The sequence below is a fragment of the Columba livia genome (genome assembly GCF_036013475.1).
Source record: "Columba livia isolate bColLiv1 breed racing homer chromosome W unlocalized genomic scaffold, bColLiv1.pat.W.v2 SUPER_W_unloc_7, whole genome shotgun sequence".
Classification (NCBI taxonomy): domain Eukaryota; kingdom Metazoa; phylum Chordata; class Aves; order Columbiformes; family Columbidae; genus Columba; species Columba livia.
Genome location: NW_027043002.1, coordinates 55,682 through 68,040, shown reverse-complemented (window position 1 = coordinate 68,040; position 12,359 = coordinate 55,682). Strand labels below are relative to the sequence as shown.

The 12,359-nt window shown below is 39.5% G+C and overlaps 1 protein-coding gene across 7 annotated transcripts in view; it reads left to right on the top strand.

The window, feature by feature from the left end:
• The window catches only part of LOC135577534 (ras GTPase-activating protein 1), a 103,885-nt gene that overhangs the window by 60,678 nt on the left and 30,848 nt on the right, over positions 1-12,359 (top strand). For all 7 annotated transcript variants that reach the window (XR_010469312.1, XR_010469313.1, XM_065047666.1 and 4 more), the window contains exons 13-15: positions 3,682-3,759; positions 5,773-5,930; positions 6,226-6,302. Coding sequence is in view for 5 of the 7 variants with exons in the window: in XM_065047666.1 (XP_064903738.1) it covers positions 3,682-3,759; positions 5,773-5,930; positions 6,226-6,302 (313 nt within the window). In the remaining 2 variants the exon portion in view is untranslated. The remainder of the gene's footprint in view (positions 1-3,681; positions 3,760-5,772; positions 5,931-6,225; positions 6,303-12,359) is intronic.

Sequence of the window (12,359 nt, the reverse complement as noted above, 5' to 3'; positions counted from 1 at the left end):
GTGTGCGTGTTGGGCGGAGTGAATCCCCCGCGCACCCGGCGCTGCTTTGCTTATGCTCTAATGAACACGTGTTTAAGGAATACAAGGAATTGGATTACATGTTTTTTATCCATAGAAAAAGCGTAAGTTATTTATTTCACTAGGCTCAAACACATCTTTATTAATCAAAATAGGAACCATTACAATCAACACATTTTTGCCAAAGAGAAATAAATTTGTTTATTCCTGTAGCTTAAAAATCCGTGCTTTGGGATTCAATGAACTCTTGGAAAAATTTTTCTGCATCCTGCTTGTTGTGGAAGTGTTTTCCCTGCAAAAAGTTGTCAAGATGCTTGAAGAAGTGGTAGTTGGTTAGCGAGAGGTCAGGTGAAGCAAAACTTCGTAGCCCAATTTGTTCAACTTTTGAAGCATTGGTTGTGTGACATATGGTCAGGCGTTGTCGTGGAGAAGAATTGGCCCTTTTCTGTTGACCAATGCCAACTGCATTCTCAGATGGAATGTTTTTGCTGGGATTCAGAAAGCTGTAGTGGATCAGACCAGCATCAGACCACCAAACAGTGACCATGACCTTTTTTGGTGCAAGCTTGGCTTTGGGAAGTGCTTTGGAGGTTCTTCTCAGTTCAACCACTGAGCTGGTTGTTGCCGGTTATCGTATAAAATCCACTTTTCATCGCATGTCACAATCCGATTGAGAAATGGTTCATTGTTGTTACGTAGAATAAGACAATGCTTCAAAATGACGATTTTTTTTTTTTTTTATTTTTGGTCAGCTTATGAGGTACCCACTTCTTGAGATTTTTCTCATTTCAGTTTGCTTCAAATGTGGAACAACTGTAGAATGGTTGATGCTGAGTTCTTTGGCAACTTCTGGTGGAGTTGTAAGAGGATCAGCTTCGATGATTGCTCTTAATTGGTCGTTGTCAGCTTCCGATGGCTGGCCACTATGCTCCTCATCTTCAAGGCTCTTGTCTCCTTTGTGACAATTCTAGAACTACCACTACGCTGTATATTGATTAGCAGTTCCTGGACCAAAGTGTTGTTGATGTTACGAGTTTACTGCTTTACAACCCATTTTGAACTTGACTAAGAAAATCGCTCAAATTTACCTTTTGTGTAACATAATTTCCATAGTTTAAAATATAAAATAAGCAGCAAGTAATAAGTTAGTAGCAAAAAAAACATAAAGTGAGAAAAGCACATTCAAAAGATGTATAACATAACCATATTTATTTAAGAATGTATTCCAGTATCAAATAGCAAATTTCAACAATGAAAGAAGTGCAATTCCTGTTGCACCAACCTAATAAAATGCTAATGTAGGTATGCCCACCAATCAAAATCTAATGAGCCTTTTACAGTTATTTGTTCTGTCCATAAACTGGTCGTTGCTTATAGTCTTAGGCCCTGATCTTGTGCAAAAAATAAGTTTGGTTGTGTTTTTTTTGTTGTTTGGTTGTTTTACATTGGTATAATTTAGTTATTAGCTCTCTAGCAGTTAATGTTTGCTTATTAAGGATTGTAGGAATGGAGTCTAATTCTTTAAATCTCACCAACTTGAGAGCATATGAAAGATGCGACAATGTTCATATTCATGAAGTTGTTTTGGTATTCCAGAGCTCTGAAATATACCTGTTGTGTCAGAAGTTAAGCTATGCTTTTGATTTTATTTAAGAATGTGTAATAGGCAGAATATCTTGTCAGGACAGACAGAATATCCTGTCCTGTTTTCTGAACATTTGGTATAATCTCCTTTTAGTTTACATTTCTTTAACAATGTTTACTACGTTTATACACAATACTGGGATTTCTTTTATAAAATGATTCTGGTTCAGGTAAGTCAGATATTTTACTGATAGTTCTATTCTCAGAAGTTACAGCTGTCTGTACCTTGTAACATTTCACAGAAGAATAATTTTGTTGGTATACTAAGGAAAACTTGATGGATTTCATATCATGTGGTAAATATCAAAGCTGCTGTCCAATGGATTGCATGTTGTCTGAGGTTTGTACAAACCATTAAGCCAGTGTAATGTAGAGTGTAGCCTCATATGCTAGTTTCATTGTGCATGCTATGGTGCATTGGTCATACTTGCTGCTTGTGCTGGGTCGGCTGAGATAGGGGGATGACACAGCCTGGATAACCGACCCAAAACTAGCCAAAGGGGTATTTGATACCATATAAGGTCATGCTCAGTTATAAAAGGGGGGCTGACCAATGGGGCAGTCTCTCTTTCTCACTGCAGAGGAGCGGGGCAGTTCAGGATGTTCTTGGTTCTCTCTGGACCATGCAGTTTGCTGCTATTGTGTTTTGGGCATGAACTGCTGTCCAGGACAGGGGGAGGTTTTGGCGCAGGTTGCAGTCGGGAATCCACAATTGCTGCTTCGGAGGAGAACTGCAGTGTTGGGATTGCTATGTGATGAGAGATTGCACTGTGTACCCATAGCTTCATATATTCTTTCATTGTTGTTGTTGTGGTTTTGTTTGGGTTTTTTGTTTGTTTTTGTGGGTGTGTGTTTGTTTTTTCCTTCATCTTCTTGCCTTTTTTTTTTGCTGTTCCATTAAACTGTTCTTATTCCAACCCATGAGTTTTGCTTTTTGTTTCATGATTCTTCCCCTATTGCACTGGGGGCAGGGGAAGGGGAAGGGTGAGTGAGCAGCAAGTGGTTTTAGTTACTGGCTGTTGGGGAAGCTGGGGCTAAACTATGGCATTAAACTGCTGTAAACTTTGGCATTTAAGGGGATAGGTTTTCCTGTTAGGAGGGGGAATAAAGATGACTTTGTATCTAGGAAATATTTAGATTAATTTAGAGTATTTAGTAGATTCTATGGTTCTTTATTTGCTTTTCCTTATTTGAATAAGAAAGCAAACTAATAACAATCTGAAGCATAGTTGACAGTTCTTCCTTTTATGGAAGGTTTTGAAAGATAAAACTTTACTCCCAAAGTGGTTCACCTAAGAATAGCTGCAATATAGAATGTATCTGTATTTTAAAAATGTGGAAGGTAATGTAAAGGGTAAGACTGAAAATATTTTTTTTCTTTAATGGTATTATTCAATTGTACTTTGAGAGTAGGTAGCAGATCTTTGAGCCTATGCCCTTATGAATGTTAAGTCAAACCCTAAATTTTATGCTTCATAAGAGCGTACAAAATTTGTGGGTGTGGGATGTGAAAACATGTGAATGAAGCTATAGCATATCTTCCATAGTATCTACTCTGCTTTATGTATTTGTGAGCAGAGAGAATGTGGGTCTAGGTTATACTTTTCAGTGTTTTTTTTCTGTTAATGCTGCTTTATTTTTTGTTTGAAGTATATAGAGTAAAATACAACTGCAATATAAAAATAGAGGAGAGAATGATCAGAGCAGTTTGACTTGTTGACTGTTATTTTCTCAGAAGCAACCAAATCTTGCTTCATTTTATATACCATCTTTTCTAAAATAGAAACTTTCAGATTTGTAAATGCTTATTTAGTTTAACTGAGAAACTTATAAGTTTGGTTTTACTATTCAGATTTTCATACTTTGAATTGTATACAAGTTGGTGGTTCTTAAGCTAAAGAAACAACTTCAGATACTTCAGTGTGTTGTTTTATTTATTTTTTTTTAAGACATGTCTGTTCTACTGCAAGAAGCTGAATCTGACTTTTTATTACACTGTTTTGTACCTTTCTCTCTTAGGACTGGATGAAGGCTCTGCAGATGTTTTGCAGTTTAAGAAAAAACAGTCCAGGGACATCAAATAAACGTCTACGTCAGGTGAAGCTATATAGATATGGGGGGGGGGAAAGGTGGTCTCCTTGTTGCAAAATGATGATGATACATTTCAGAACTCTCCTTTCAACAACAGTAAATCCTGCATGTATCTTTGAATGTTATGAATGTTGGAAATAGCTGTTTTGTCAGTCTATGGAAAAAGGAATAATTTTTTTTATATGAAACGCAGAATTATTCTGTGGTCAACATTAAAGATGATTGAATACTTCTGAAGAACCAAACTTAATTAGATAATTGCTATATGAACTGGCAGAAGACAGTGAGAGCCACAAAAGCAAAGCGTCTACAGTGATCATCTGAACTAATTCTGTACTTCCAAAAGCAAAGAAAATGTTAAACTGCATGAAGGAATAGAATATAAAATAGATGCTATTTATTGTTTATAGTATTCTCATTTAGGATACATAAAGGAAATGAGAAAATTCTTTTCATTATAAGCTGGAATGAGTAAAAGAATTTCCAAGTAAATAAGTGTGGGAAGATATCAGACTATTTAGAGAGGTGGAAAGTATAAAAAGCATGAATGATCAAGGTAGATAAAGTGTATAAAGATCAAAAATCATACTTCCATGACTGTCTTAAAGAAATAATATAAGTTTCAAGGTTTCTTGAACTGTCCTTTTAAACTTTTCGTACTGGATATTTGGATTTAAATGGAAATTTGACATGGTCAGGTATGATATTTCCTGTATTTATTTAAGTTGACTTCAGTTGATATCAGTAGATATTTAAGCTATGAATTGCATACAATTCAGAAGTTTGTAAAATAGTAGATTATTTAAAATATATTTAATGTAAATTATTTCAGAGAGTTCACTTCTCATTTTCTGGAAATTGAGTTTCCGAGTGCTGTTATTTTCAAAAACTATAGTACAGACTAATATCTTCTTTGTTAACAGGGGAGATAACAGTGTGTCAAACAAGGAAATTTTATGTAATCTGCTATGGTTTAGAACAGAATAGAATATTTCAGTGGAAAGTGGCCTTCAGTGATCATCTAGTCCAACTGCTGAACCGCTTCAGGACTGACCAAAAGTTAAAGCATGTTATTAAGAGCATTGTCCAAATGCCTCTTAAACACCAACAGGCATGGGGAATTGGCCACCTCTCTAGGAAGCCTGTTCCGGGGTTTGGCTACCCTCATAGTAAATAAATGTTTTGTAGCATCAAGTGTGAACCTCTCCTGACACAGATTTGAGATATTCCCATGTGTCCTGTCACTGGATACCAGGGAGAAGAGATCAGCACCTCCCTTTCCACTTCCCCTCCTCAGGAAGCTGTAGAGAGCAATGAGGTTGCCCCTCAGCCTCCTTCTCTCTAAACTAGACAAACCCAAAGTCCTTAGCCGCTCCTCATAGGACATACCTTCTAGCACTTTCACCAGCTTTGTTGCCGTTCTCTGGGCACATTCAAATACCTTAATATTCTTCCTAATTTTTGGGGTCTGGAACTGCACACAATACTCAAGGAGAGGCTGCATCAGTGCTAAATACAACAGGATAATCACCTCTTTTGACCAGCTGGTTATAGTGTGTTTAATGCACTCCAGGATGCGGTTTGACCTCTTGGCTGCCAGGGCACACTGCTGACTCATACTGAGCCTAATCTGTTAGGAAAGGAAAAAAAATGTCTTTGTGTTTGGAGTTGTCCATGGCTCTTACTCAAGATACAAGTCTTTGACTTCAGTAGAATTTTCTATGCATAGAAAAATTAGTACTTGGAAATCTTAATGTCTTGTAGTGATGGTTTTAAAATTAAAAGTTAAGATGAGTTAAAACTGTGGTGCTGGGGGTTTAGGTTCAAGTTATTTGAGTTACTATTAATTTATCGCTGATGCTTCTTAAAATCTTGTTCCGTTATTCCTGTTCTGTGCTCTTTCTATTAGGAAATTATATTTTGTATTTAATATTTATACCTTAACAGTAAGCTTTCACATGGGGAGGAGAATTCCATTCTTTTTTAATAAAATAAATAAATTTTGTGTATTTTCTTTAGGTCAGCAGTCTTATTTTGCATGTAGAAGAAGCTCATACGCTCCCAGTAAAACATTTTACTAATCCGTATTGTAACATCTACCTGAACAGTGTCCAGGTAGCAAAAACACATATCAGGGAAGGGCAGAACCCTGTATGGTCAGAAGAATTTGTCTTTGAGTAAGTCTTAATCTTACTGAATTACCAAATTTCACTTGAACGTTGCATTGCATTTAAGATTCTTTACGTTGTACTGTTTTGCATGTGCTTTTTAAAAATAATGTATGCGTGGTTATATAGCAGCCACCTTTCAGCCACAAATGCGTGGGTGGAATTTTATGTATGCATCTAAGTTTGTTTGTTAATATAATTGCCTTTGTCTGATCATGAGAACTCAGGATTGAAATAACTTTAGAGTAAGTTTAAATGTTGGCCAAGCATAGCATTAATTGAGGCTTTCTGTCTTTTCCCCTAGTGATCTTTCATCTGATATTAATAGATTTGAGATAAGTCTTAGTAACAAAACAAAGAAAAGTAAAGATCCAGATATATGTAAGTATTTTTCTGTATAAGATGGATATATATTGCAACAGTGGATACAATCTTCGTTGCTCTTGTCAAATACTGTCACAAGAGAATTAAGTGTATTCTGTGATTACTATACCAGGTGCATTGGTATGTTTTGGGTGTCTGTTACTGACTCTACATTAATGTTTTTACAATAAGAACCAGCATTTTTTTAGTAGTAAAATGTACAGTAATCCAATTCTATGTATCTGATGGCTTTTCTAGCTCTTTTCAAGTATAGCTATTATGTTATACTGTGATCATGTTTACAAAAAAAAAAAAAAAAGAGAGGAAAGAGAAGCTGTCAGAATTAATCTGCTCCGTAAAATGTTAAGTTCCACTAAGTTAATTTCTTTAATCTGTTTTAAGCCCAACTGTGTGGAATTTCTTTTGTCCTTTTCAGTTTTTTTGTTGCTTCCAGGGAGAAAGAGGGAGGAAAGGTAGTAGTTTACTCACTTAAAAATAAATAAATAAAAATCCAATTTGACAGTCTGTAGAACAAAATTTGCCTCAGTTCTGTTCTTCCCCTCCTCTCTGTTGCCTGCAGTGCAGATACCACCACTCACCCCACCCCCCCAAGATTTGTTCCAAGTACTTTTCTGTTGTGTTCAGACCTGTCCCAAAGTCTGGCACAGTATTTATAATATGTTGCTGTTGCTGTTCATTTGCATGTATTGTGTTACTGGCCTGTTATGTTTGCCTCAGTGTTGATTTCTTTCTCTCTTTTTCCTCTCAGAGAAGATATTTGTAGGGAAACCTTGACCAAAGTAGAAGGATTACTTCTAAGACTGAATGCTCTTGCAGAACCTATTTCAGTTTCAAAACTCTTGCCCTTTTTCGAAAAAGAAACCAGAAAAGTTTCTGCATAGCAGAAGGAAAAAAGATGTATTTGACAGACAGAAGGATTTTCTAATTGCAGTTGTGACCTCGTTCTTGCACAGTTCTATTAATTTGAGCTAGAAAATTCTTTATCTGGGCCAAAGCTTCGGTTAGTAAAAGAACTTTTCAAAAGATAATTCATGAATGGAATACTTCGGTAACTTCTTTTAAAGTGTTTTTGTCATTTCCTTCTCTCGGTTCAGATTAAAGAGATTGTGCTACCTTTAGATGTATAGCTGGTAGAAGGTTATAGATGGAGCATAACCTAACAGTCCTTTCATTTTGGGATAAGGATTAGACTGTATCAATTTGAATTAACAGTCCTACATCTCCATCCCTGTTAAATATTTGAAGTATATGGAGGGGGGGGAAACTGAGCTAAAAGAGACCTTATCCAACTTGCCTGCATGCTGTGTTGCTTAAACCTTTAGCCTCTCCAAAAGCAAGAAAGTTGGTCTGTGGTTACCTTTGTGAACATTTCTCCTTTGTAGCCACAGTTGTTAAATGTGGATTGCTCTGAAGTGGGAGAAATGTGAGGCTCATCTTCCCAGCCAACCCATTAATTCAACTTTTTTGCTTGTTTTACCTGGTATTGGTTTCACTGCTTTTTTTTCCATCATAACACAGAAAACTAAATACCAAAATGATATTAGTATGAGGGCTGTTTTTCAGTGTTTGTGGTGGGTTGACCTTGGCTGGCTGCCAGGTACCCACCAAAACCCTCTCTTATTCCCCTTCCTCAGTGGGACAAAATAAAATGAAAAAGTCATGGGTTGAGAACAATGGTGTATTAATCAAGAAAAGCAAAGGCTACACATGGAAGCAAAGGAAAACAAAAAGATTCTCTACTTCCTGTCAGGAAGTGATGTCCAGCCATTTCCTGGGAAGTAGGGCCTCAGTACACATAACAGTTGCTTTGGAAGGCAAGTGCCTTAAGAACTAATACCCCCCTTTCTCCTTCTTTTTTTAACTTTTATTGCTGAACATGATATCATACAATATTGATATCTCTTTGGTCAGTTTGGGTCAGCTGTCCTGGCTATGTCCCCTCCCAACCTCTTGCCCACCCCCAGCCTGCTGGCTTTTGGCTGGGGGAGTTGGGGAGACAGCCTTAATGCTGTGTGAGTACTGCTAAGCAGTAGCCAAAACTGGTTTGTTATTAAATGTTCTAGCTACAAATACAGAGCACTGCACTATGAGGGCTGCTATGAGGAAGGTTAACTCCATCCCAGCCAGACACAATATAGGCATTTAAAAATATTTATTTAGTTCTCAAGTCTTTCACTTTGAAATTTGCCTGTTATGAGTATTCATTCCATTATTATTTTTATATTTTTGCTTTTAAAAGTATTTAAAATATTCAGCAATTGTACTAAACACTTTAGCATTAATTCTACTTATTTTCTTTGTTTCTCTAACAGATTGTTAATAATTTATTCAAATGAATATATAATTATGGCTTGGAAAAAAAAACCTCTGGAATATAGTTAGATTTCATGTATTGCTACTGAAAACTGAGATGTTCAAATTTGAACATCTTTCAGGGCAGTTTCATGTAGGGTTCAGCTGGAGCAGAAGTTCTGGTTTGGTTTTGCACCAGGATAGTTGGTTAATTTCAGATTCACATTGAAATAGAAAACACTTTTATAGTAGAGGCAGTCACCTCATGCAGTCAAGTCTGTAGAGCAAAATCATAGAATGGTTTGGGTTGGAAGGGACCTTAAAGATCACCTAGTTCCAAACCCTCTGTCATGGGCAGGAACACCTTCCATTTGACCAAGTTGCTCAAAGCCCCATCCATCCTGTCCCTGAACAGGAGGGGGCATCCACAACTTGTGGGCAACCTTTTCCAGTGTCTCACCACCATCACAGTAAATAATTTCTTCCTAATATCTGATCTAAATGTACCCTCTTTCCATTTAAAACCATTACCCTTTGTCCTATCACTATATTCCCTGCTACAGAGTCCTTCCCCAACTTTCCTGTAGGCCCCCTTTCAGTACTGGAAGGCTGCTATAAGGTCTCTCCAGAGCCTTGCCTTCTCTTTTCTCCTCTTCTCTTTTCCTCTCCCTCCCCCTCCCCTCCTCCTCTCCTCTCCTCTAGAATAAACATCCCCAAGTTTCTCAGCCTGTCCTCATGGGGGGGGGGGGGGGGGGGGGGTACTCCAGTGCTCTGATCATCTTTGTGGCCCTCCTCTGGACCTGCTCAAGCTGGTCCATGTCTGTCTTATGCTGAGGGCCCCAGAGCTGGACTCAGTACTCCAGGTGGGGTCTCACCAGAGCAGAGGGGGAGAATCACCTTCCTCAACCTGCTAGGTACACTTTTTTTAATGCAGCCCAAGATGTGATTGGCTTTCAGGGCTGCAAACGCACATTACCTCTGTCTCTCCTTTCAGGCAATTTGTATTTGCAGTAGTACCACAACTTGTTTTTGAAGTTGTCATTTGAGAATATGCAGCGGGAGGGAAAAGCTGTCACTGTGCTACACATTTATTGCTTCTGTGGCACTGGGAAATAAGCCTACTGTGGCAGATTTATAAACTTGGTTCCTTCCCTCCCATACTCTCTGTGAAATATGCGCTAAAGACATGAAATGCAAAGTATGTAGTAAACACTCTCATGTAGACATGGGTGGACATTGCACAAGGGAGAGAAACTATGAAGCCTATCAGGCACTTGTTAATGATAGTGACAACATACTGTCTGCCAACACTAGGTACAAAAAGATGTTCACAGCCCCTTTTTTGAAGAACGAAGTGTAAAAGGTTCATAGAATAGTTTGGGTTGGAAGGGGTCTTTAAAGGTCATCTAGTCTGCCCCCCTGCAATGAGCTGGGACATCTTCAGCTAGAACTCAGAACCCCATCCAGCCTGGTCTTGAATGTTTCCAGGGAAGGGGCATCTGCCACCTCTCTAGACAACCTGGGCCAATAGTTTACCACCCTCATAAAAAAAATACTTCTTCATGTCTGGCCTGAATCTCCCCTCTTTTAATTTAAAACCATTATCCCTTGTCCTATCATAACAGGACCTGCTAAAAAGTCTGTCCCTATCTTTCTTATAGGCCCCTTTTAAGTACTGAAAGGTCCCCAACAAAGTCTCCCCAGAACTTTCTTTTCTTCAGGCTGAACAAGCCCAATTCTCTCAGCCTTTCCTCATAGGAGAGGTATTGCATCTCTCTGATCATTTTTGTGGCCTCCTCTGGAATTTCTCCAAAAGGTCCATGTCTTTCCTGTACTGAGGACTCCAGAGCTGGATCCAGGGCTCCAGGTGGGGTCTCGCCAAGGAGTAGAGGGGCAGAATCATCTCCCTTGACCTGCTGGCCACACTTCTCTTGATGCAGCCTGAGATTAAAATGGCCTTCTGGGCTGGAAGTGCACATTGTTGGCTCATGTCCAATTTTTCATCCACCAGTACCCCCAAGTCCTCTGCAGGGCTGTTCTCAATCCCTTCATCCCCCAGTCTGTATTGATACTGGGTGATGCCCTGATCCAGGGGCAGGACCTTGTACTTGGCCTTGTTGAACCTCATGAAGTTCACATGGTCCTGTTTCTCGAGCTTGTTTCAGTCATAAAGAGCTCCTTGCTGCTTTGTAAATGGATTGTGCTAACATGTCATGGAGCTGTGGGTGGGAAAGCCAGGCTTTATTATGTCCATGTATTGAGCAATTTTTTCTTTGTCAACATTTAGATAGGCTTTTATTCTGAATCAGTAACTGCAAACATTTTTAGGGTGCATTTTTTTATGAGAGAGAAGATGCTTTTGGTTGGATCTGGTGGGGTTCAACAAAGGCTTCACTGTAAACTTAAGTTCATTTTAATTCTGAGGAAAATGTGAGTTTGAAGCACTTTTAAGTTTGATTTTTAGGTTATAGTTTTTAATCATCAAAATATAAACTTGTTACTAAATATTAATTCCTAAGCTTTATTTGCAAATAAACCATTAAGGAACCTCAGTCTTTTTTTTTTGTGCATCACATAAAATATTCTTGAATCAAGATGGTTGTATATCGTTCTTAACTGTGCTTGCAGAGAAGGGATCAGCTACTAATAGAATCATAGAATATCCTCAGTTGGAAGGGACACACAAGGATCATAGAGTCCAACTCCTGACCCTGCATATGACAACCCCACAGTTCACACCATGTGTCTGAGGGTGTTGTCCCGTCTCTTCTTGAATACTGTCAGGCTTGGTGGCCAAAAAATGCCACCAGCATCCTGACTTATATGAGGAATAGTGTGGCCAGCAGGACTAGAGAAGTGATTGTATTACTGTACTCGGCACTGGTGAGGCCCCACCTTGAATCCTGGGGTCAGTTTTGGGCCCCTGTTGGGGTCCGGTCCAGGAAACCCTGAGCTGAAGCCCCGAGCATTTAACTTGGGAACTTTATTGAATGTTAGTAGAGAAAGTAGCGATAGGACAGTTGGGAAAAGAGAAGATTAGGAAAGTAGGAAACTTGTTCAGCATTTGGGACAGGCTAGCGAGAGGAAAGTTACCACCATGGACCCAGGGTCCAATTGGCTTCTCTGGTAGGTGGGGCGGCACATCCCAGGGATGAATCTTGTCTGTCCCTCATGAAGTGCCGCCCCTGACATCCCTGGTCAGTGTGCATGTGGTTTCGGTTGGTGGTGGAGTCTCTGGGGTGCGTGCACTTGTCACACGGTCTTTTTATAATGTTTGGTTTGTGCCTTTTTACACAGCCCCCCCCTCTCGGTCGCAGTGCGCCAGTCCCCTGCCACACCACACATGCTTTGGCAGGAACAGGTGATTTGTCCTTGGCCAGGCAAGCTTCTCATTGCCTGTCACCAGGCAGGGTCCCTGTGGACCTGACCCCCTGTAGCCAGGCAAAGTTCTCGTCACTGGGCAGGTTCGCAGGCTCCCACAGCTTGTCACTGGGAGGGGTCCCGGAGGGTGATGTCATCGCTTGTGGCAGAGGAGGGAGCAAGCAAACTTTGAGACAACTTGAAATATGGTCCCTGACACAGGCCAAGCTCTGCTGCTTGACCCCAAGTATCCAGGGATCCTTCTCTGTGGAGCTGCTTTCCAGCATCTCATTCCCCAGTCTGTATGTACAGCAAGGGTGGCTGTGCCCCAGGTGCAAAATCTAGCACTTGCTCTTGTTGAACTTCATGTGGTTGGTGATTGCCCAGTTCTCCAATTTGTTC